This window comes from Rhagoletis pomonella, unplaced genomic scaffold (genome assembly GCF_013731165.1).
Source record: "Rhagoletis pomonella isolate Grant_MI unplaced genomic scaffold, Rhpom_1.0 Rhpom_scaffold_00001, whole genome shotgun sequence".
In the NCBI taxonomy this organism is placed as follows: Eukaryota; Metazoa; Arthropoda; class Insecta; order Diptera; family Tephritidae; genus Rhagoletis; species Rhagoletis pomonella.
This window is the reverse complement of record NW_023458555.1, coordinates 111,138,084-111,165,358: the sequence shown is the minus strand read 5'-3', so window position 1 is coordinate 111,165,358 and position 27,275 is coordinate 111,138,084. Positions and strand designations below refer to the sequence as shown.

Sequence of the window (27,275 nt, the reverse complement as noted above, 5' to 3'; positions counted from 1 at the left end):
TCTGCTTCGCATAGCAAAATATTCAAGGTTGTGGACATTAGAAGTTTTCTTTTACTTTGGGTCGGTCCACCATCTGCTTAGGTAAGCCGTTGCCTTTGCTGCTTTTGCGGCTGCGTGCTGCATTTGTGCCCAATAGGTTAGCCTGGGGTCTAGCCTTACGCCTAAGTAATGCCGGTCAGTTTCGTGCTCACTTCTAAGGGAATATGCTTCTTGGTTAGGAGCAGGGTGTCCAGATTGTTTAAAAAAGCGCAATTTCTGAAAAAATCGCCAAACTTCGCCATTTTTTTTTTTAATAAAATTCATGAAATCGATTTAACAAATCTTTTATTTTAAAAATGAGATCTTGTTGTAATATAGCTTTTTAAAACCAAAAACGAATATAATACCTTCAGAGGGTAATAATAAATAACACAATATACAATAGTGATATGTACAAACAATTTTCTTTACGCATACTTTTTAAAAATATTTGTTTTAACACATTTTGCAATAGGACTGCGCAATTATTAAATTTATTATGACTCATATTAATTTATTAATCGCACAATCCGCTTTTAAGAGCTCGGCGCTTAAAATTAAATAAATTCTACAATTTCTTCAAAATCACCTGTAGTGTCTGAATGATTTACATTTCTGTTGTTGTCATATATTGAGCTATTCAACCTTGACAACATACATATACACTTTATTCGAACTATTGAATTAAGGCTTTCCAACCTCATCCTTTTTCGAATCTTAGGCACTCCGCACATTAAGCTCCTAATCACAGTAGTGTAATCGTTTCGGCATACTAAAGTATAAAGCATTTATACCGAACCCATGTATTTCAATGAAGCTCTGCAGATTACGATTCAAAATCATGTTTGCGCCTAATCATTAAATCTTTTTTCCAAGTGTCCTGCATTTGTCTCGCATTATATTCGTTATTTTAAAATTATCGGACAATGGATGGATTTTTTCAAAAAAGTGTTTTTTGGTACTTTTCGTAGCTTTTCTTCAATATCTCATGAGGGTATTGATGTGCCTCCTACTAAAATATATAACTTGTGGCAACTTCAATGAAAATTATTAGTGCTACAGGCGACCTTTTGCATTTTGTCGTCAAAGTCGAAAAAGTGAGATTTACAATCAAATACGCAGTTTCATTTGATTATTTCTTTTTCGTTATTTTAAAAATTCGATGAAGAAGATATATCATTACAGTAAATTTTGAGCCAAAGATAATGAAAATCGGATTAGATATGTAGATGCTATGGAGCGCAGTCTGCACAAATTATATATTTTTGTAAGGGCACTTTGTAACTTGTCGTTTACTTCGATTCATGACGTCGATTTTTGACAAATAACTGCGAAAAGTACCAAAAAACAAAAAAAGGGTATTGTTTTCGTTTTGAACGACTCAAAATTTGACTATAAAATTATCTTTTAAAGATTTTCACTTTTCGTGTAAGCTATTGTAATTATAATATGTTTTACTATTCATGTAAAAAAAGATTAATATCGATGAAAAAAAAACGTGATTCATCTTTAAAGTTTAAAATGTATTAAGAATTTAGAATCATAAATACTCTTTTGATATTTTTATACAACGTAAATATATGTAGGCATATTTTTGAAATATTATCTTTCATTTTGAATCCATATTTATGGTCACCGTAGGTATAATAGAAGTACTTCAAGCATAGCGTAATTTAGATCAAATTTACAAGTTAATTATATTATTTAATTGTGCAAGTTCCCCTTCTTGAAAAGCGTTACCGGAGATAAAAAAAAGCTCTTAAGTGGGTGCGAAACAAACTGGCGAAGGTTTTCATTATTTTTATAAGGGGCATTTTTTTTTTCATATTCTGTTTAAAAATTGACCTCTGCAAAATCGAAAGCACATTTAAAGGACAGTTTAAGAAATATAGGACAAATGGCGTCATTTATTTTGAAAAAAATTATAAAGGACAGGGGGTTAAAATAAAGGACTGTCCTTTAAAACAAAGAACGGATGGTCACCGTAATTATGAGCTATGCAAGCGTGTCGAAATTTTCGTTGAGTATCGAATTTTCTGTCGAACAGAATTTTGCTTTCGTTGGTGTAGCGAAATGTTAGAAAATTTTAAAAATGTACGATTTTGCATTTGTGTTAATTTCAAGCAGTTCTAACGTCGTGAATAGTATACACAAGCTGGAAAGTTTTAATATACTTTAAATAGATTTAGATCACAAAATTTCTTAAATATATTGTATGTCAAAACATATTCGAAAGACCTCACTTAAACTCTCACGTTTTCTGCTCCTGGCCAATCGTTCAACCAGAACTCCGTTGTGCTAATTAAAATTGTTTTTACCACGCTTTTATAAACTCGCATTCTTTTTTATTGCATTTTAATTTGCACAAATTTACATATGTACATATGTATAAGCACACTATTTAGTTTGCTCGATCTGTAAACAAAGCTTCTCAGCGGTAAAAAATATACTATTGTGAACAACCTAAACGAGCGAAATTCACAATAGCGCTATTCTTCATTGAATGAGCGCTATAATACCAAATGAAAATTCGTTCGATCGAATGCAAGTCATAATAGGGGCCGCTATTGTGGCGGACTTGAGCTCTTCTGCGGTAAATTTTGGTATTTCTTGAGGAGCGATGATAGGCTCCATTTCTTTGGTTAATGCCTCATGCGTGGGAAAGAGTTCACTTACTATGTAGTCCACTTTTTCAGCGCTAAGCTCTGGTGGTTTTTCCATGGCCTCAAGTTTTTTCGTTAGCACATTATATCCGAGACCCCTGGGATTTCTGTTTATATTCTCACGCAGTTCTTCCCACTTTCTGCGCCGGCTGGCCTCGATTGCTCGTTTGAGTTCTTTTCTAGCAGCTTGGTATAGTTGTGCCTCTTCGATTGCAGCGCTTCTACGCCTGGTCTTGGTGTAAGTACGCCTCAGGTGGAGGCACGTTCGTCTGAGTTGAGCTATGTTTTCCGTCCACCAATATGCAGGCCATTTGTGTCGATTGCTTCCGGTTGACGCTTTGGTACAGGCGCTGGAGATAACTTTCATTGTAGTCTCTACTGTCTCCATTGCGTTCTTGTAAGAGGATTCTTCTGAGCCATGTGCATCTATTTCACATAGTAGTGCTTGGCTATTAAATTTCGAGACATTCCATTTGCGAGTGCTACATTGCATGTTCTTTCGTAAACCATCGTTTTTGGAGTCTATTATAAAAGAGATGAATTGGTGATCGCTCCCAGTATAATCTTCCAACACTTTCCATTCCTTTATGGTGCCTGCTATGCCTTCTGATGCTATTGTGATGTCTGGCGTGGTTACTTCGCATCCTGGTCTTCGGAAGGTTGTTGCTGCGGCAGTATTGAGCACTATAAAGCAGAGTCGGGCAGACATTTCTACCCCGCGTTTGCCTCTGGAGTCCGTGTTTGGTATCCCCCACACCGTGGCCATTGAGTTTAGGTCTCCTGCCATCAGAAAGGGTCCTTCCAAGTTCATGGCCGTATCTTCGATATCATCGAGTTTATTTTGGAAGTCTTGTATGCTATCGCTTGGTGTCAGATAGCAGCTTATTATTTTTATATGGTTGTATCTGGCCCAGACGAAGCCGTTTGCGTGTCCCTTTTCAGATATGTGCATGCTGCTTCCGGGGGATGCCCATATAGCAGCGGTGCCACTGCTGTCTTCTACCCAGCTTCCGTTTTCTTTTTTAGGGGCTCGACCCTATTAAGCTGGCATTTCAGGGTACTATTTTATATATATATAAGAAAAATTTTAAAGTTAGGGGGGCTCGAGCACCCCCCTGCCCCTACCTGGCTACGCCCATGGTCAGCATTATTAATTACATTTTATATACGGGAAGGATTTTATAAATTTTTTAAGCACCTATTATAGTAAAATGCATTAAAGAATTGTCTAATTAAAAACCTCTATATATTTCCATCCAAGGCAGGATCAAACAGTATTGAGCGGTTATCTCTCTCTCTATCGGTTGTTCATCAGCGCTTTCGGCTCTCGGTTACGTAAAACTCACGTGCTTGCTTTATTTATTTCTAATTACTATTTTTTCATATTTTTAAATATACTAGTGCTAAAAGCTTATTATTGATCTAGACTAAAGAAATACGGTCGCTATGGCCCCCGGGCCCCTTTTAATAGGAGCCAATCGGTTGGCGATACTTGCCGATAGCACCGCGATTAAAAAAAGAAAAAAGACAACACTTAATACAAACTTAACAATTATTCCAGAACTGCCAAGTATAGAAAAAATGATCCAAAGTTCGTAGTTTTGGAAGCGATTGACCAAAATAAGCCACTATCCCATTACTCTTGCTTCGCGATCCATAGATCTATTCGTGCCGTGAGTAGTGAAATACAATTATCGCAGAAATGTTTCTAGGCTTGAAAGAACTTCTCGGCATATGTAACATTAAAGCAAAGTACCATGGGAATCTAAATTTCAGTAGAGGTACTGTGTTCGCGCCATTCCTTAATAACGTTCCAGAAGAGGAGATAGTAAGCGAACTCAGCTCGCAGGGGGTAGTAGTTGCTTACAAATTTCAAAGAAAAAATAATGATAAAATGCAACCAACAGGGGTCGTCTTGCTAACATTCGACCTATACCACATTCCTGAAAAAATGGATATAGCTTGGCGGAAAGTTCACGTCAGGCAGTACATCCCTAATCCAATGCGGTGTAAGAGCTGCCAGTTACTTGGACACACAGTAAAATTCTGCAAGCGTTCACCAGCATGCAGCATCTGTAATTTTCCTCCGCATTTTGAATTTAATACAAATATCCAATCTTCCATCTCCCATGCTCTAAATTGTTCAAACATCATTCTTAATAATGCAACAAATTTCCCTCTCGATCCCACTACTAGCAACAACAACAATAAAACATACGTCAGCCAGCGATATAGCTTTTTACCTCTCGCAGATGACACAGCAATGTCATCTGAAGAGGAAAACGAGTAATTAACCCATATAATCCCAACTTTTTTCTAGAAAAATTTTGAAGGAAAGAAAGCAATTGCGGTTAGCTATGAGACACCAGTAACCAAGCGCTTAAGGCCTCTTATTCATATCTCTCGTAGTTTTTGAGAAAATAGCCGCCCCAAAAATGGGGCGCTGGCCACACCAGGGAGCACTAAAAATATACTATGTAGTTCAGTTAATATAAGATGTGATTTCAGTTTTATTAAAGAAAATTATAAATTTAATTCAGATTCCACTTTTTAATTGATTGAATTAAAATAAATATAAATAAAATTATGAATGGAAAGCCTCAAAACAGTTTGTGTGACATCCAACATCACATTTTCGACACTTTTTATACCCGAGCGCACTTGTGCACAAGGGTATATTAATTTTGTTTACATAACGGTTGTTTGTAACAGCCAAAACGAATCGAGATAGATATAGACAAATGTATACATAAATGATCAGGATGAAAAAAGAAATTGATTAAGCCATGTGTGTCTGTCCGTCCGTCTGTCCGTCCGTCCGTGTACACGATAACTCGAGCAAAAATTGAGATATCTCAACGAAATTTGGTATGTAGGTTTCCCTTAATCCAAGGTAGGTTGGTATTGGAAATGGGCGAAATCGGACCATAACCACGCCCACTTCCCATATAACGGTAATTTCCAGAAATACGAAAACTGCGATATTTTAGTAACTACTGAAGATAATTCACTCAAAATTTATATTTACAATAATTTTTAGACGAAAAATAAGAATATTATAAATTTTTTGGAAAATGGGCGTAGCCACGCCCACTTATGGTTACATGTGTATATCTTGGTAACCGCTGCACCAATTTCTTCCAAACTTGGCACAGTTGTTGGCCTTCGCACAACATACCAAATGACGGAAAATTTTTAAAATCGCTCAATAACCACGCCTACTTCCCATATAACGGTAATTTTCAGAAATACGAAAACTGCGATATTTTAGTAACTACTGGAGATTATTCACTCAAAATTGATATTTATAATAAGTTTTAGATGAAAAATAAGAATATTATAAATTTTTGGAAAATGGGCGTAGCCACGCCCACTTATGGTTACATGTGTATATCTTGGTAACCGCTGCACCAATTTCTTCCAAACTTGGCACAGTTGTTGGCCTTCGCACAACATACCAAATGGCCGAAAATTTCTAAAATCGCTCAATAACCACGCCTACTTCCCATATAACGGTAATTTTCAGAAATACGAAAACTGCGATATTTTAGTAACTACTGGAGATAGTTCCGTAAAATATAAAAAAAGCAGAAAAAAAGAAATCGGAAAGAAAAAATGTGTCATACATTTACTGAAAATTAACAAATGTGAACAAAAAGTTTATGAAAAAACATGTGGGCATATGTGCTCAGCGCCCCAAAAATGGGGCGTCACAAAATATCTCTTACAAAACTTCACAGAACCAATAAAAACCACTTTTGATTTTACTTTTCCACTCAACAAAGATAAATTCATAAACTTTAACAAAAAAATATTACAACTTGAAGATATAACAACATAAACTTACTTATTATTTCGCGACATCGTAAATTGTACAAAACACCAAATTTCTTTCACACGTTTGAAAAACAAAGTGAGGTTATGGTGAAAACAAAACACGTGATAGTGTTGCCGCACAATCTAAAAATATGTAGCTTAAGGATTTTGTGGTAATAGACAATTACGTTTTTTAATAACTAAAATAAACTAAGCGTTTTAAAAATGGGGCGCTGGGATTATATGGGTTAAATAAACACAGAATAGAACAACAAGTAACGTAAATACGATCAATATCTTCCTCTTGTTCACTTCAGGTTTTTCATTTACAATGGATTGCATAATGCAATGGAATCTTAAAGGGCACTGGAGCAATTATCAAGAATTACAAATTCTTTTAAAATAACTCAATGCAGCAATTGTATCTTTGCAAGAAACGTATATACCCCACACAATTGCACCCACTCCACCAAAAGCCTACGTTGGCTATTTTCATAACCTTATGATGACCACCACAGCAAACGTTTAAAGGACTACGATTTGAGGGCATGTACCTGGAATGTCCGGACCCTTAATGCGGAAGGTGCCTCTGCCCGGCTGGTTGATGTCCTCGTAAGGACAAACGCTGACATCACCGCCATCCAAGAAATGCGTTGGACGGGGCAAGGCAAGCAATCTCTGGGGCCTTTTGACGTCTACTACAGCTGCCATGTAAAGGAGCGCTAATTCGGAGTTGGATTTGTGGTCGGAGAGAGACTCCGTCGCCGAGTACTGTCGTTCACCCCGGTGGACGAGCGTCTAGCCACCATCCGCATCAAAGCGAGATTCTTCAACAGCTCGCTTATCTGCGCCCATGCCCCGATGGAAGAGAAGGATGAGGTATCCAAGGATCTCTTCTATGAGCGCTTGGAGCGCACGTACGAGCGCTGCCCCTGTCATGATATCAAAACCGTGCTTGGCGACTTCAATGCCAGGGTGGGCAAGGAAGGGATCTTTGGAACCACCGTCGGAAAATTCAGCCTCCACGACGAAACGTCCGACAACGGATTGAGGCTGATCGACTTCGACCGGGCCCGAAACATGGTAGTATGCAGTACTAGGTTCAAGCATAAAAAGATCCATCAAGCTACGTGGCTGTCTGGATCGAAAAACGAGAAACCAAATCGATCACGTTGTGATAGACGGAAGGCACGCTTCCAGTATTTTAGACGTACGCACACTCCGAGGCCCAAACATAGACTCGGACCACTATCTTGTTGCAGCCAAGATACGCACCCGCCTCTGTGCAGCAAAAAAAGGTGCGCCCAAATATGCAAGGAAAGCTTAACGTCGAAAAGCTGCAATCACAACAGACAGCCAGCGCTCGCCACTCAACTCTCACACCTGCTCTCAGAGAGCACTCTTCAACAAACCGACATATGCGAGCAGTGGAACCACATTTCCCGCTCACTAAGTACCGCCGCCGAAGAAGTAGTCGGATTTCAGCGAGCCCAAAAGAACAACTGGTACGATGACGAGTGTCAGGAAGCTGCAGAGAAAAAAGATGCCTCCTACAGGGCCACGCTGCGATCGGGCGCATCGCGCGCTATGTGGGACCGCTATAGGGATCTGAAGAGGGAAGTGAGACGTATTTGCGTATGAGTGCGAAGAGCTTGAAATGCTAGCCGACAGGAAGAATGCCTGAAAATTTTACCGGAGATTTAGGCGACTGTCGGAAGGTTTAAAGACCGGGGCGTACTCCTGTAAGAACAATAATGGCGACCAAGTAACAAATGTCCAGAGCGTACTTAAATTATGGGGGGAACACTTTTCCGCCCTACTAAATGGTAGCAGCACGGAAAGCTGCGGAGAAGAAGAACCCGAGCCCGGAGTCGATGATGACGGAGTCGACGTTCCCCCGCCTGACTATGACGAGGTACGTATAGCAATAACGTGGCTGAAAAACAACAAAGCCGCTGGAGCTGACAGCCTGCCAGCTGAGCTATTAAACTACGGCGACGAGGAGTTGATAAGGTGCTTGCACCAACTCTGGTGCAGAATATGGTCAGATGAACGCATGCCCGATGACTGGAATTTAAGTGTGCTCTGCCCAATCCACAAGAAAGGTGACCCCGCCATTCGCGCCAACTACCGCGGGATCAGCCTTCTAAGCATAGGTTACAAGGTCTTATCGAGCGTATTGTGTGAAAGACTGAAGTGGTTTATCTGTCAAGTATCCGATTTCGGTTAATATAAACAAAGATGTAGCAAACATAAGAAAAATCTTGGGGGAATCGTCGCACTTGAGCATACCACAATCAAAAAATTGCCCTAGAAAACAACCACTGCCTTGGTGGAATAAAAATATTGCAATACTAAGAAAAGAAAAACAAAACGCGTGGGTGGTATATACAAATAAACAAACTGAAAATAACCTCGTCGCGTATAAAACTCAAAAGCGGCCTTTAGATATCATTCCAAACAAGCCAAAAGGGGTACTTTTGAACAATTAACAACTTCGATAAACCCTAACTCGACCCCAAGGCAAATATGGCAAAATATCAAACGTTTAACCGGGTCCTTTAAACAGAGCAAGCTCGTGGCTATTCAAACTTGCTTGCTTCTAACGAAATAGCCAAATATATTTCTTCCACTTGGTCAGCCTATTCCAGTGATTTAAACTTTGGACAAAACTTCATTTCGGGGAAAAATATGGTTTTAAATAACACATATAACGCCCACAACATACATCGGCAGCTGCAAAACAAATTGAAGGATGTATAACATCTTTTGAGATAAACGAAGTCCTCCATTCTTTAAAGAGTAAAACCCCTGGATATGACAGGATCTCATTAGATATTAACATATATATCTTCGCATTAAAAACAGGCTGCTAAATCTCTTTAATAACATTTTTGAAACAGGTAATTATCCACAAAGTTGGAAAAATGCCGATATTGTACCAATCTTAAAACCAGATAAGCCGCAAGACGATATTAAAAGTTACCGCCAATTTCTTTACTACATGCCTCAGTAAGGTGCTAGAAAAGATTATGGCTAAGCGTATTATGTGGTTTCTTCTAAAAGAAAAGCATATTAGTCACAACCAAATGGCTTCCAAAACAGGACAGGGCGCTTCTGACGCACTCTTACACTTCGAACATTATGTTAAAACAGCTATTTCTAGTCGGAATCATGTAACTGTCCTTGGTCTAGATTTTGAGAAAGCATTTGATAGAATAGTAGTACAGGTCCTTCGGCAGGTCAGAAAATGGGGAATCGGTACGAAAATCTTTAATTTCATTAAAGGTTTTTTAAGAAATCGTACTTTTAGAAAATAAATAATACTTTTTCAGATAGGGTATCCCTGTACAATGCACATGGATCCCCTATTTCGGTAATTTTCTTTATTATAGCCTTCGATGAGATAAGCAACATTATCAAAAAATATAATGTAGAATATTCATTATACGCTGATGATGTACTTACTTTTCGAAAAATAACAACCTTGATGTTGTAAAAAAAAAACTTTATGGATATACTCGACGACATATCTGATTGGGCGCTTAACTCAGGTGCTTGTGTTTCCTATCAAAAAACTAATATGCTCCATATTTGTAAGAAAAGCAATGCAAAAACCTTAATTTAATGTATAAAAACCACATAATCGAAAGCGTTTCAAATTTGAAGATTTTAGGTATAACTTTTGATAAAACTCTTAAATTTAAGGAACATTGTAAATATATTAAGAAAAAGTTGAATAATAGACTAAACTTTATTAAATATCTTACATCAAAACACAGTAATGTTCAGCAAACTAGTTTAATAAGCATTATAAATTCTTTAATAGTATCTGTAATTGACTATGGATTAGCCATTTATGGACAGTGTTCACAGCGCACGTTCGCACCCATCTTGTCGCCATACCACTCAACGATTCGTAGAAGTTTACGAGCCTTTCCAACTACTCCCATAAAGAATCTGTTGGTCGAAGCAGGACTTCCGGAACTAAGAGATCGCGCCAAACAAAACATTTTCCGTTTGATAAGGATATGAACAAGGATATGAAAAGTTCTGTTAAAGGGGCTCGGAATCTACGACTGCCCTCAACAATTTGTAAAGTAACAGAATTTGCTAAAGAGATTGATATTCCCCTTAAACCGATTCTTACAACAACACCGCAACTTCCACCATGGAGCTCAGCAGAAGAAATATTTATCACCCGACTACTTGATTATTCCAAACAAAACACTCCTCCTATGTTCTTAGACATTGAAAATCAATGGTGTTCGAAAGGCTGGAAATTCATATATACAGATGTCTCCAAAGATAAGGAAAACACCTCGTTCGCGGTTGTCTCGGATAAAGGGGAACTTATTAATAAAGGACTCCTTTTTTCATTTAGCTCGATTTTTACTGCAGAAATGCTTGCAATACGCTTTGCGACTAACTACGCTTCTACCGCCAAAGGAAAATACATTATTTGCACGGACAGTAAAGCCTCACTTAACGCGCTACAAAATTCAAGCAATAAAGAACCCTTGATTGAAGTTGTGCGCACCAAACTCAATAAATTCAAAACAAAAATTAAATTAATGTGGGTTCCAGTACATTGTGGTATACTTGGCAACGAACGTGCAGATATAGAAGCAAAAAATGTCTGTAGCTCACCATGCATCTATAACAACATCACCGTAAAAGCGGATATTTCACGTTATTTGAAGTTACACATCGCAAAAGAAATGGATGATAATTGGTCCAAGTATCAGCATGCATACACTGTCATCAACCCAGATCGCAGAAAGTCTATCCTTCCGTCAGTAATTTCAGCTCAGCAATCAAAAATACACAAGGCGCCGACTGGGGCATACCAAAGCAACTCACGAATATTTGCTATTGGGGAAACCTCGTCCAAGCTGCTCGAGGTGCCATTGTACACTGTCCATAAATCATATACTGGATTGTTGTCCAAAATTCTCAAATGCCAGAAAAAATATTTTTCAAAATTACAAACCTTCAGACTTACTTAAAAAATCCACATTAAAAAATACACGATTTTATTTATCAAACGAAACTTATATACCAAATTTAACTATCGTATGTATATATATCCTATAATATTTTCGTTCTAAAGATACTTTATAGATATTTATCAAATCTGTTAGAATAAGCTCAGGCCGATAGCCTCAGCAGCTAGTGCCTTTTTGTGTAATATAATTATTTATATGTATATTTCATTTCAAATAAATAAATAAATAAGTAGCAACCATGGTGTAATAATAACAAGGTGTTGTCAGTAACTTAACCTCACTTTTTTTCGGCAGGTCTATTCCGGTCACACATTTTAAAGTAGTAGAAAAAGTACTAATTATTTACTACTTTTAATCTGTTCGTGCGTACTATTTCAAATTAAATGTAGAAAAGTGTTTAATTACAGGCTTATAAGCCTGAATATATGTTTGTATCGTAAGCTCCACACAGGTTGCACATATATTGTAAGTTATAAAAAAGTACAGTAGATTAGTAATAATAATAATAGATTGGCGCTTACACATATGTTAGTGTTTGGCCGAGCTTCTCCTCCGACTTGTGGCGTGCGCCTTGATGTTGTCACACAAAGCGGAGGGACCTACAGTTTTACGCCGACTCCGAACGGCGATTGCATTTTTATGAGAAGCTGTTTTTCATGGCAATAATACACTAGGAGGTTTGCCATTTCCTGACGAGGGATGACCGCTGTTAAGAAAAAACCTTTTTTATATATTTTTTGCGATGTTGCTTTGACCAGGGCTTGAACCCAAGTGCTGCGGAGTGGAGCGCGCACTGCTTGCCACTACGCCACAGCGGCTGACATATAGATTAAAACACATAAATATCGATAATATAAGCGAAGTCGTAATTTAACCATGCTGCCGCTCTATTCTAGTGTATCAGTAGTCCATTTGGCTCGATATTATGACAATGCAGCAAAAGATATTTAATATGAAAAATCGCCTTTCCATACGATTTTTGTGTACGTCTTTTTGCATTGATAACTACGATATCTTTTATATTTTATATTTTGAGGACAAAAATTATACAAATCCAGCAATTTTAAATATTAATATCGTTCTGAAAACACCAAGTTCTTTAAAAATCACGATAAAATGAAATACTAAAATGGAGTATTTTAAATACAATTTCCCAACTAATAGCATTATAAAAATTAAGATCGGCAGCACTGAAAATAAGCATGCCGATCTTGTCAAAATTACAACAAACACTTCGCTACTGAAAACACCTTGTTATTATTTCACCATGAGTAGCAACGACATGCTAAAATAGTATGTTTGAGATGGAATGATATGGCATAAAACCTTGTTTGAGTTGACATGACATAGCGATGCATGCAATTTTGAAAAGGGTATTTTTACAGAAAATGTTGAATTTTGCAGCTCTTTAGTCAGTAAGCGCGAAAATTAATAAAAGTAAATAAAGTTATTTTGGCCAATTGCCTAAAAGGAGCATAGTGCCATAGTGTGTAAAGGAAAAATAATTTTTTTTATCGGTCAGTTCGCCTTAAGCATTTGCCGTACCATTCGCTAATAACTTTGCTAAAGCGTAAATAAAATAATCGTGTTCTCGGTCAGTTTGCCTCAATTAGCCGCCGTTCCGTACGCAAGCCACTAATCCGATAAGTAGCCAGATCGCCTAAAGAAGCCGCCGAATTACAAGAACACCCCGTGGAAATTACTGGATCCAAAAGGAACGCAGCCTGTAGTGTCGTCGACCATCGCCCCGCTTGCGCAGACGAGAGCAAAAAGGATAACTCCACCAGGAGCAGCGATGAATTAAACGTAAGAAAGTTGAAAATTTAGTAATAAGGAATTTTAGTGACGAAAAATAATAATTGGAATATTGAAAAAGAAAATTGAAAACTTAATAATAGGAAATGTTAGTGACGAAAAGTAATAATAACTGGAATATTGAAAAAAAAAATTAAAAATTAATAATAGGGAATTTTAGTGACGAAAGGTAATAATAATTGGAATATTGAAAAAATAGAGAAAAAACAATTTCATGCGAAAAATTAAATTTAATTCTTACTATTACAAAGGAAAATATTGTGAAAAAATATATCACAAACAGTGTGGCACAAATATAAATTTGAATTGAAAAATTGGATAACAGCAATAACAGACTGTAAAATCATAACAAAATACAACAAAGTTGAAGCACTCAAGAGATCCTTCAACTTATAATAATACCCTAGTTCCACGACTCCTTATACGGACCCTCTGGAGTAGAAAGGGCCCTCTTCCCTGAAGAGGTTGCAAAAAATTTTTTCAAGATAAACATAAATATATTGTTCATAATAAGGAGAGCATAAAGAAACATCGCAAAATGCCAAATAATAATTTGATAAGGCCTCCTGTGTTGACAAGTAATCAATCAGAACCAAGTGCAGAAGCATCTATGGAAATGAGTAACCAAATTACAGAACTCGTAAATAGATTAGTCGACGCTAGATTAGGACAAAGGGACAATTAGTTTTTAGCAAAAAAACCACTTCAACTCTCATATATAAAAAAAAATGTATATATATATATCTCATGATCCACTGATTGGATCTTAACCAGATTAGTATTTGACCACCTCTGAGACACTACCTTTCCGATGCAAAAATAATTATCGAAAGCGGTAACATACATAAAAAAAAAATTTAAAAAAATAGAATGAAAAAATATTCCGACGAACTGATAACCTCCTCCTTTTTTGGAAGTCGGTTAAAACCCAAACAATAGAAGTAGATCAGACCATTACTTTGACAAACGGAAATAATATAGGTGAACTCGACAAAATTCCCGACGTAGTTAGTAGTCTTCGAGAATTTTATGGTGAGCCAAGGGAATTAAGCTCTTGGAAATTTATGAACCTATCTGCGGTACCCCAAAATACTTCGGAATATAAAGCGTAATAAGAAATAAAATTACAGGACAAGCGGATGCGGCATTGGAGTCGTACAATACACCACTAAATTGGAAGTATATTTGCAAGTGTCTTACGCTCCATTGTGCTGATAAGCGATATCTCGGCACTCTCGAATATCAAATGAACTCACTTTTACAAGGACGGTTAACTGCACAAGAATTTTATCAGAGTGTTTACTCATATTTATCGCTTATTTGAAACAAAATATCCTGTATGGAAATGAGTCTTGAAACACTCTGCATTATGACCCAAACATATCGAGATAAAGCTCTGAATGGAATGGAGACTTACCCAAACTATTGGGAATGAGGGAACCAGTTGATCTCCCTCAAGCTTTACACCTTTGTCAAAAACTAGAGAACCAATACTTAAGGATTAATTATGCTCATGGAGTAGCAAAAAACCTTCATAATCCTAACGCAACACATCCGGCGATTCCCCCTAGGAATCCTAATAACCGAATTAATGCCAATACTAAGGGGAGCCCCTATTTGTATCCAAGAAATCCCAACCCTACTCTAAATTCTGGGTTTGGGTATACCTATTATAACAATCCTAATAATGTTAGAAACAATTCTGTACCACCTCCTCGTCCTCTTAGCCCTAAGCAAAAAAAAAAACAGAGCCAATGGAGGTAGACCAAAGTGCTCAAACACGAAATATAAATTACATGAATCGACCGAAGCTAAACAACACGCCTTAGGGTAAAAGACCTGCGATAACCCAGCTCTATACTGACAAGAGACAGCGTAATTATAATATTGAAACCCAGGACTACGAAGCGGTTAGGGATAACAACGAAGTAGCAGTATTGACTTCACAGACATTCATTTTTAAAATGAATAACTCTTCATTGCCTTAGATTGAATGTAAAACAAGCAATGGAAGATAATGAAAATATTAACAGACACTGCCTCTAACAAAAATTATGTGCATCCCCAGTTTGTGAAGAAACCCATTAGAAATGACAACCCATTTTTCGCAACCTCTATAGGAGGAAATATTCCAATCATTTAAACCAAATTCAAAAAGAAAACCTGCAAAAGTTAGTAATTTCAAAACGCTATTTACCGACCGCGAAGAAAAATTAACTTTTACTACCACAGTAAAAGGCGAGATTCGCACCACCACAGACAGACCAGTTTATACTAAAAGTTACCCTTATCCAATGTGCTTAAAAGAACAAGTTGACAAACAAATAAAGGATTACTTACGCGATGGGATCATTCGACCATCTGTATGGGTAGTACCCAAGAAACTAGACGCATCAGGAGAAAAGAAATACCGTATGGTGGTCGACTATAGAAAGTTAAATTTAGTAACAGTGCCCGACAAATATTCCATTCCCGAAATCAAAGATGCATTGGCACAACTCGGTGAAACAAATATTTTTCAACAATCGATTTAAAAAGTGGATTTCACCAAATACCACTTAAAGAATCGGATATTGAAAGAACAGCATTTTGTATAAATAACGGTAAGTACGAGTTTACTCGACTGCCTTTTGGGCTGAAGCAAGCGATGTTATGTTTATATGGATGATATTATCATCTTCAGCAAGGACCAGGAAACTCATTTCAATGACATGAAAATCATTTTCTAGACTGAAGAGAACGCCAATTTAAAAATACAGTTAGATAAGAGTGAATTTATTATTTCCGACAAGGGCCTCAAGATCTTCGTGCCTTCTTGGGACTTTCAGGGTATTATCGCCGCTTCATCAAAAGCGTTTCAACAAAAAGACATATATCACTAGATGAAAACGCAATAAAAGCCTTTAAAAAAAATTAAATTATCTCTCACTGCAGAGGAACTGATGCTCATACATCCCGACTATTCACAAGATTTTCAGTTAACAACAGACAGAAGAACATTACGCCACAAATGAAAAGGAAATGTTGGCGATTATCTGGGCTTTATGTAATTTACGAAACTACCTTTACGGGTCGGCTAAGGTTAAAATCTTTACCGATCACCAGCCACTGACGTATGCGCTTAGTACAAAAAACAACAATAATAAAATGAAAAGATGGAAAGCCATCTTGAAGCATTACAAACCGGGAAAGGCAAATGTGGTCGTTGATGCACTCTCACGACGGCCCCAAATAAATTCATTGACAGGTACCATGCATAGCGATGAAAGCTCCGAACATAATTTAATACCGATAACGGAGGCACCTATAAACGCCTTTAATAATCAAATATTCCTAAATGTCGGTGTAATTTCCTCATACAGGTTCAATAAAATTTTCCCAACATATCACAGACATACTGTTACTGAAAATTACTATTCTCAAGAGAAATTATTTGAAATTTTAAAACGATATCTGAATCCGTCAGTTGTAAACGGCTTAAACACAGAAGAGGACATTCTCGGCAAAATACCGGAAATATACCCTCTACACTTCAGAAACTATAAAATTGGATTCACGCGGAAAATGTTACCTGACCTAACGGACGAAGCCGAACAAGAGAATGAAATCGTAAAAGAACACAAGCATGCACATCGCAGTGCGCGCTAAAAAAACTGCAGCTTTTACGATCATTTTACTTCCCTAGAATGCAGTCGAGAATAGCCGCAATAATAAAACAGTGAAAAATTTGTATGTACGCAGGTGGCGTGTCACAAAGATGGAGCGCACCAGCGTAAGGTTAATGTAACGAAAAATAAGAATAAATAAAAGAAACTGTGGTCTTAGTGCAATGAAATTAAAGGTCGTTTTATTTGTTATTATCGATGAGTTTCAATAGCTTGGCACACAAGAGTTGGCTTACCGAACGTGGTGTGATAGCTGACGTGATCTCCTTGCTGTCTTCTAAGAAGTGAAAAAGTGCTAACAAACGAAAAGGGATGTAGCCCACCGCACAGTAACTTTCGTTAAGTTTCCCCTCAACTAAGTTACCGTACAGTGGGGTTTATTGTTAGCGGCTGGAAAGTTAGCCGTAACTTATATATGTGTTTGTGTGCTCTTACATCAAGTGACAAAACGCTTATTAGGGTGGTGCAATATAATTAGGTCGCGGACCTAAACATACCGGCCCCCTTGCGGTAAGCAAGCCGTAAGAAAAAGGAGTCGCGTCTCAACCGTCACACGCACGTGAGGAAAGTCTTATGGTATTCAAATATGCAGCGCGGATTTTGTACTGCGCGGATCTGCTTATTCGCCCACGCTTTCGTCGCGACCAGCTCATCTGAGGCTGTGGAGAAAAGGACATTGTTAATTGAAACAGACGTGGTTGGAATTTCAATGCACTTTTTTATTTCAATTTTAAGGTGTGTGTGTATGTGTGGTTTTATTTTCTTAATCTCTACGTTTATGGTTGGCAGGCTCCCGAAGACCGTATATGGCCGCCTGGACCAGCAGGCCACCCACAGGAGACGGGTGGTCCCGTTCACCATCATCTCCGCATGCAAATCGAGGCCTAGTGTGAGGCGTATTGGTGACGCGCGAAAGAATTGCGGATCCGCCAATAGCATGTACTGGAAGGGAGCCGCAACCTTAGGGTCCAGGTTCGACGGTGGACTCAGGCGTGTATGGTGGTCCAGCACGACTGCTTGTGTCGTAGTCCGGTCGGAGCTGCCGTATCTTCCTCGCATGGCGAGCGTGCAACGCTGAAGACGTCCTGATCCGTTGCTCTTCAGCTGGAGATCTCTCACCAGTTCCGAATCAACCAATGAGTTCTTTGCGCAAGGATCAATCATTGCGCGGACCAAATGAAGGCGGCCCCTTGCTTCAATCCGCAATATCGCGGTCGGCGCGATGGGGACAAGCGCACGAATCGGAGTTGGTATTGCGCTTTGCGTTAGGCGGCCCGTTCGGAAATCGGTCGGTGGAGCACGACTAAGGCACGACTATTAATGTTGCTGTCATTTGTGCGGTTTTTGTGGTATGGGGCTGATTTGTGTAGCCTAGACGATCGCTTAGACGAGCGGAAAGTACGAGTTTCCTCGCCGTCACGTCATTTTGGCTTGCGTTGCGATCGTGATGACGGGCGGAAAGGACTGGTTTCCGCGCCGCTGTGTTGTCGCCAGTTGTGTTGTTGACGCGTTTCTGAGCAGAAAGATGGAGCTTCCGCGTCGCGCTAGTTCTGGTGTGTACGCGTTGGCGAGCGGAAAGAACGAGTTTCCGCGTCGCCCGCGCGTGGTGGTAACTGGTCTAACAGTCTGGGTGTGCCAGTTCCAGAGTTCCGCTTTTGTCCCTCATGTGGGGAAGAGTCTATCTCTCTCTAACCCCTCCAACTCCTCCTCTTCGACCTGCTGCGCCCACGACTTCGTCTGCTGCGTAACGTCAATAGAGAGTGCCTCAATGGAGCCAGGTGTGTTGCTTTTCGCGACATCGGTGTAATCGATCCTTGCTGCTGCACATGTCGAGGCGGTGGAACGGCGAGAGGCAATTTGGGCAATATTTATGCAGCAGGACTGCACGCAACCTTGCTTCGATCGCCTTGCCGCGGTAAAGGGGGCATAGTCGAATGCCATGCGCTCCGCCGCATAACCGGCATAGAACCGTAAATTTATCAGCGCGTTCATCCGCATGAGCGCGATTGGCCAAGAAACTAGGTATTCTGTAAATGAGTCTCGTAGTTATGCCCGTAGGTGTGAAAAGTTACGTACTATTAGTTTTGGGTTGGGTGGCAAGTGCGAATATATGTATGCCTGTATGTCTCGTGAAAGCACATTTTATATATACTTGTGATATACTTATGTACATATAGATATATATACATTTTGTTTTTTTATTTAATTTGTTTTGATTGACGAGGTACAAAACTGGGCCAATTTAGACTTTCAGTCTTCGCGTACTTGTGCGGTATTAAGTATAGACTAATGGTCTTACTCCTAAAAAATAAATAGACTTACAGAGCTCTACAAAGTGGCGTTTTTATAAAAAAATTTCAGTTTATAAAGCCGTTAAAGTCTTATTTATTTTCTATGAATTTGAGCGTAAGGTTTCGTGTTTGGGTATAAAAGAGATCAGTGGAAGGCGACCATCGGTATAAGATTTTATTTCATTACATTTGTTGCCATTTGCTTTTGCATCGAACAGACCTTTACATAGTACAAATTGTCCGATCACTGTTTCCCCGAACCCACCGTGAAATTTGTAATCTCGTAAAAGGTGCCATTTGTGGTTTTGTGGTGAGTTTCACTGCTTGGCCTGGCACGGCGTAAGAAAATTTCCTCACTATGGGTCCGAGAACGGGCTAAAAGTGAAAGTACATAACATCCATTGCGACAACGTCACCGTCACCATCACCATCACCGTCAACGATGCTTATGCGTCAAGTTACACACTATCCATTTGACGTAGCGTCCGAAAAATCATAAAATCGCTGCTAATCTTTACAAAATTTGCGTTTTACTTTTGCACTTCTTCCATTAGGTTTTGCTCCATAATTTTTTTAAATTTCGTTTTTCCATGATCTAATTTTCACAAACTGAAAAAATTTACGTTCAAACATGTAAACAAAACACTGAATAGTTGTCAGTTGATGCAAACGCATAAGCAAAATTGAGAGTTGATCTAATTTGTGCGGCACCGTCACCGTCAGCTTGTTCATGTAACTTACTTCATACAAATGCACCGAATCAGCTATTTTGACAACTGCCGGTGACGGTGACGGTGACGCAATGGACGTTATGTACTTTCACTTTAAGCCAGTAAACAGTACAACATCAGTGTTGCCAGATAGAAAACTAAGTAAGTATGAACAGTTTTTAATGCACATAGTTAAGTTGCAGTTTGAGAACAAAAAAATGAAGATTAAACTGTGATTTTGTTCCAATTAAAAATATTTGCGTTAAAGGAAATGCGAATTTAAAAAAATTCGTAAAAAAGAGTAAAAATTTGTATTCTTACGTACAGCAATCAGAAGTTAGCATAAATGAAAAAAAAACCGAAAGGCTTCCTGGTTCTGTTTATTAAAATTTTTTATATGTTGTCGATTTTAACATGCAAAAGACGCTTTTTGACAACCAAACTGACGCTTTCTCACTACAATAACTTGGCAACACTGTACAGCATGCACCGCAAAATACATTTTTTTTTGTCGTAGTTTATTATCAAGTTGTGCAACTGACAACCACTTGGTGCAGCTTGCCATACATTTATGAAGGCTCGCATTTCGCCCAATCACGTATGTCAAACTTTGAGCTAATACCGTATGTCAAAGTTTTGACACTGCAATAACTTCCTGAATGACTGAAAATTTCATTCTGGATTTGGCACGGGGTAAGTTTGGTAGTAATTAGTATTTTATTAGTGTTATTTAATTCATTCATTTCATTTTCAGATTCGTATTGTAAGAAATTGAACGGAACTTCTAGAAATTAGCACAAATAAGCGGTTCTGAAACGACTGATGTGGCAAATGAGATTCAGCGAATTCAAATTGTGATCGCTTAGATTAGGGATGCACAGCAGAGGTGCACGCAGTCGACGTCACGAGCAAACTGCGCGCACGCTAGCGTGCTAGACAAGGTGAAGTGAGCTGTACGGAGATGGCATCGTATAAATATTAACCACTACACACTTATTTTCAGTAAAAATGCCTGTATGTATGTGTACTTTTGCGACAACTGAGCCAGTGTGGCATAAGGCCACCAGAAAAAGCCAATTTTTCCAAAACAAAAGCGCCAAGTTTTTATTATCATGTTTAATAATTTTTTTGATTCAGTAAAAAGGGTATATACATATCCATTTCCTCACGTTTTTATTAATAAATTAATTTCAATACATTTATAACAACGCAAAACATATTTAATTTACCTATTCCTCACATTTTATTCAGTAAATGAATTCCATCTTAATGTAGAATATTAGTGTATAGTGTATACATACGTACATATGTACCTATGAATTTAGTGTGCTTACATTAAAAAAGCATCACTAAATACCGCACCAAGCATTGAATTCTAATTATTTTGGCTTTTTGGTTTCCCAAAAGCACTAAATTTAGTGCAAAATGCACGACCTTGGCAACAGTGAGCTGAGCACATCAATGCTCAAACAGTGACTAAGTATTGAGTAAATGCGCTATGTATATTTTTCTTTTAAAGCAAAAGTTCTAATTGGCGAGGGTATTGATTTTTGGTTCTTACATTGAACACTGACAAGATTCACAAACTTATCTTAGGACTTAATTAAAATAATCAACATTATTGGTAGACGAATATATTTGTGTTCGTATGAAATAGTAGCTTATTTCGGGAGGCTGGCTTTAGTAAAATGTACCATTTCCTATATTCTTTAAACCACAAGGAATTTTTTTATGAGACTTTATACTAATATTGACTTTCTAGCATCGCAACTGCCTCCTTTACGTTTATTTTCCAAGAGTTCTTCAACGACTCGGCGCCAGTGAGTCTTTCGCAATCGTATGCTGCGAATGGTTCATTATACTAAAGCCAGTCTTCCGACATAAGATACTATTCTATACGAACACAGATATGTATACTTCCTTATAGGCTTGTAAAATGCCCAATACCCAAATCCCTCGCATGAGTTATTATCGGTAAAAAAGTGGGTACGCTCAAATCTGGCATCGCTACAGCAAGTACAGCGCCAGTGAATCAGTGTTGATATTTTAAGTACAATTGTACTTTTTTCAGTACAATTAATTTTAAAATGCACAAAAGTACAATTTGCCGACTTTAAGTACAATTTCAACATCAAAAATACTTTTTGTACCAAAAGCTCAAATATCTTCTAGCACTTTGATGCTTAATCCGTTTACATTTAAGTAAATGGATATACCTATATTTCATATTTGCTTCAAAACGAAATTATGAATTGTAATTTTGAATGTAAACGTGGTTGTAAACAGTAATATTAGTGATGTGCGTTATGGTGATTGTGATTTCTTATCGCCGGCGGGTGAAATATCCCTTATCGCTATTTATTTTGAAAAAATCTTTGGAAATTCAATTTACCTAATGGCGACCCTGCAGAAATAGAAGTAATTGAGCCATTCGGTGGTTGAAAGTAAAAAAATGTATGTAAATTCCATGCGTTGAAATTAAAAATTTCCATTGAGGATTTCCATTTTATCGGTACTGATCTCATTTTATGTAATTTAATATGAACTAACCTATATAGTGTATTAATGTTTTATCATCATTGTCTTCATCTTTGCCAAATTACACGGTCACCCGGTATTTATTTTATTTTTTTAAATAATTTGAATTATTCTTTTTATAAAATTGTAGCTCATTATCAAACAAAAACCTTGCAAATAAATCGAAACTTGAAAGAATGAAAAAAATCAACAAAGTTTCATCAAATTTTCACAGTTTTTGTTCAGAATTTGTAGACATGTTTTGGGTTAACATTTTTGTAGCCCATTCATTCTAGTATAATAAGGTGCAAGTTTGAAGTGTCTAGAAAATACCATTGATTTTTTGAATTTTTCTGTTTGCGGTGTTGCGCACTTTCTTCCATATAACGAACGTTCGCATTTTATGTTATATGGATGAATGCGCGTGTAGCGTTGTTGCTTTTTATTCCAATATTTTAAATTAAGCTTTATTTTATAGTTTTTCTTAGACAATAATAAATGATGTACACAAATTTCAGTATGGAAAAAAGTGCAACACCTTCAACGAAAAAAGTTCTCAAAAATTTACGCGAATTGAATGTACTATCTCGATCATTTAAACATCTCGGACTCGCCCACCACTAAAAATGATTATTTAAATCTAAAGTATATATTAAATGATATTTAATATTTGCTTTAGAGATGAAATTTCGACAAATTTGTTTAAACAAAAATGTTAAGCGCATATGCAGAATGTGGAAGGGAGATTCTTCTGCTTGCGTTTCTATGTTTTTATCATTTATTAGTTTAAGCACATACGATTAAATGTAAAAAAAATATTTTTAATTGCGGATCCGAAAGAAATATTTATTAGTTGCATTGAGTTACGCAAAAATAGTGCCGAAAATCAATCGATTGTGCTGAAGGTGCCGGCTGCTTCCGAAAGGGCCGAAAATGGCACAATGCACACTCATTTTCCATCACTGTCACACATACAATCTCACTATTCTGTTGACTTCGTTTTCCCCTTCCGATAACTTTTTTCTTCCGCGCTTGCCCAGCACCGCTGTGCAAAGCTTTGCACGCGCAGTCGCCCGCGACACATATGTGCTGATTTGGGCATCCCTAGCTTAGATGTTCTGCTGTATTAAGGGCCCGCTTCTCAAAGTCCAAGTGCGAAAATGCGCATTGACCAGTTCAAATGTGACAGAGTTCGCTGCAAATTTATAGGGACAAGCGACAACATCGTCTGATTCAGCTTTCTGAGCGTGAACAACTATTAAGCCATCGTTTTTCAAGCAATTCAGGTGCAACAGAAACGGGTCTTGACATAGACTATTTTTTGCACCATCACACGCAACTGATATGATTGCATCTTGAGGCAATATACTGTCCAGTTTAGTTAACCAACGAGAAACTCTCAAGGGCGCCCAACGTCGAATTCACGCTATCGGCAGCACATAGGCCTTTCTAATCACTATGAAGTTAATAGAACGACGCTTTGTGGAGGATAAATATGTAATTTTGGCCGGTATGGGTGTTACGCTGTTTATTATGGGCTTGGTCATATATTTTATAGTATTTTGAGTATAATAGCAGTAAGTTAATATGTAATCTAATTTTTAATCTTAAACATAGTTTGCAATACGAGTGAGTCGAATTCTGCCTTAAGATCGATGTGTTTAAATTATGTGGAAACAACTCAATAAATGCATTTTCAGATTCGCAGCTATGAACGCTTCACGGTTTGGATTATCCGTTTACATGCAATATCTGCGCTAAAGCTTCGCGCCGGCAAAATCCACTTATTAACCACATCAAAACTCATAAAGAATAGAGTACACAACACCATCATCAGCGGGCACATATCGATCCCAAGCCGTATAAATGTGAGCAATTAAAAAATCTAAATTTTCTTATTTCGTTATTTACTAATGGCCTTGCTCGTGAAAAATAAGTTAAAGTGTTCTTTATTTTTTATGAATTTGGGTATAAGTAATTTACATACATATGGTCATATACAATGTCGCTGTTATACCAAAAATGGCATGATAAAAAATCCTAGTAATTCTTGTGTAAAAATTGCTGCTGGCTCATTTTAGCTGAAGCATGCGAATACGCACCTATGTAAAGCAATGAAAATAATGCTGCTATGTGAAGAATTTCTTGCAGAATTTCGTCAGAATCCTCTTTACTTTTCGTACAGAAACCTCTTCACGAGTTCACATAACCCTCCTTGAAGTTTCGTAAAAAAAATCGCTACAGAAATGATTAAAGATTTTTGTTAAGATTTCGGGAACTTTGGTTTGCCGGGTACTTCCAAACATTTGTTTGTACCCAATGTACATAACTATGTGTGATCCCATAAAGAGTTTATTTATTTGAATAACAAAATAAAGAAGGACAATTCCTTTCCTTTTGTGGTCGATCTGCAGCTTTCATTTTTAAAGGTATAACTTTGACTATCAAATTTTTTTGGAAATACCTCAACGAGCTATTAAACAATATCTGACGTTTACCAGCAATATATATATATACCCAAGTTGATAATACTAATAAATCAATATATAACCCTGCCAACAACAACACCAAGGGTATAAACACAGATGTTAATGCCGCCAATCGCATTTTCGCAAATTCAACGAACTCTAGTGTCTGCCTAAGTGCATGCAATAACAACTTTAATCATCGTTCTCCTAATTTGCATGACTTAACTGTCGCTTCTGCTGTCTCGCCTTCCTACAATGCTTCACGGGCAAATTATGCTTCTGGTGATGTTGTTTGTTCGAAGAATGTTCAAGTCGCAAACAACAGCAACTCTAATAACGTATCACGTCCACTAACAACGCAAGCTCCGCCGTTAAATATCTCTCCTGCAAAAATTTCTGTCGACGATGAAGCTGTTCTTGTATTAAACGAAGGCACTGGTGTAATTGAGAATGCTTCTGCGCCCCCAGAAACCGGAGTCAATCGCTTTCTACAATCATATGTAGATGCTGCGGCTGCTGCTGTTGACACTGCGGCTGCTGCTGTTGACACTGCGGCCAGTAAGGATGATCCTACCCGCTTACGTGCCAAAAAGGCCGGCTACAACAACAAAAGCTCAAATCGTTCAAACAGTCAGAAAAATGCTAAGTCAAACGGAAATGACAAAACGCGTCACACCGTTGTTGGTTCCAACGCTAACTGCGAACTTTATGTTGCTGTTCGTCTCAAATGGTTTCACTTAAGCTCGTTCAAACCCTCCGTTGAAACTAAAGACATTTCCGCTTATTTTGCTAGGCATGCAAATATCGATGCTAATCTTATATCCTGCTGTAAGGTAATAAAAAAAGATGATCCAAGCGAATCTACGGGTTAATTTCAAAATCGGAATTCCACCGTCTTACATCAATAAGCTATTAGACTCGGAGTTATGACCAGAAGAAGTCAAGATTCGCCCATTTGATTTTTTTCAAAAAAGGCCCCCGATGGAAGCAAACCGCTGATGGATACATTTGTCAGAAATTCTAAGCTCTCTGTCTATTTTCATAATATTGGCGGTTTGCGTACGAAAACAAATGCTCTGTACGAATCAGCTGCAACACACGAATTCGACATTATCATACTTGTTGAGACCTGACTAACTACAGATTTTCTATCCCCAGAGCTTTTGGACGATTACTATGAAGTTTATCGTAAAGACCGAATACTACAGGCTGGAGTAACTAGAGGTGGCGGCATATTGGTTGCAGTGTCATCTTCCCTTCCTAGTCATGAGGTAGAACTTTTTCATACTGGCGATAACATCGAGCAAATCTGTGTCGCTGTTAATATGGATGAAACGCATCGCGATAGTTTTAATGAAATCTTTTTTATTGTAAGTTACATCCCACCTAATAATGGTTACGACATATATAAGTCACATATTGATAATATTAGCCTTATTATGGACTCTTTGCAACAATATCAAACGCCATGCATTATAGGTGATTTTAATTGGGGTTCTATTCAATGGGGAAAAAATTCTGAAGATGGCATTTTAACTCATTTTACCTCTAAAAGGGATATTGAAGACTTGCTTTGTGATACATTATATTCTTTTGACTTAATTCAAATTAACGACATTGTAAGCGACCTAAGCAGAATACTAGATTTAGCATATATAAATAATGACATTGCCTTTAATATTTATAGATATGATATACTTCTAACCTGTGAATCGGTTCATAATAAAGCAATTGCAATCCAATTTTCATTCTATATGTACGAAAATGATCATAGCGAACCCAAATATATCTTTAATTATGCTAAAGCAAACTTTGCGGCCCTTTCCGTGGTACACGAAAGATATACTAAGACTGAAAAATCAGCGGAATAATGCACAAAAAAATTTAGAGAAACTGGTTCCATCGATGACAAAAAAAATGTTTGTCCAGCGTAGAAAAGAATTTGAATGCTTATCAAAATTTGTACACGACAAATATATTAATTCACTAGAGACTAATATTAAAGTTAACCCTAAATTATTTTGGTTGTTTTTGAACTCAAAACGTAAAGTTAATGGCATCCCGAAATCCATGGCCTTTGGAGACTCTATCGCTTCCACAACACAAGAATCATGTGAACTTTTCGCTCGATTCTATGGGTCGTTTGACACCTCTACTTTACTGGAATGTACAAATATCGAACAGTTTGCTATCACTGAAGAACAAGTTCTGGAAGCGCTTTTAGACTTACATAGATGTTTCAAAAGGAGCAGGATATGACCTTTTGCCGCCCTTGTTTCTAAGAAGTTGTGCAATCTCTCTTT

The 27,275-nt window shown here is 37.7% G+C and overlaps 1 protein-coding gene across 3 annotated transcripts in view; it reads left to right on the top strand.

The window, feature by feature from the left end:
• Window positions 1-27,275, top strand: part of LOC118749737 (splicing factor 3A subunit 1) — a 147,724-nt gene that overhangs the window by 80,392 nt on the left and 40,057 nt on the right. For all 3 annotated transcript variants that reach the window (XM_036484529.1, XM_036484523.1, XM_036484516.1), the window contains one exon: window positions 24,205-24,372. In XM_036484529.1, the coding sequence (XP_036340422.1) occupies window positions 24,205-24,372 (168 nt within the window). The remainder of the gene's footprint in view (window positions 1-24,204; window positions 24,373-27,275) is intronic.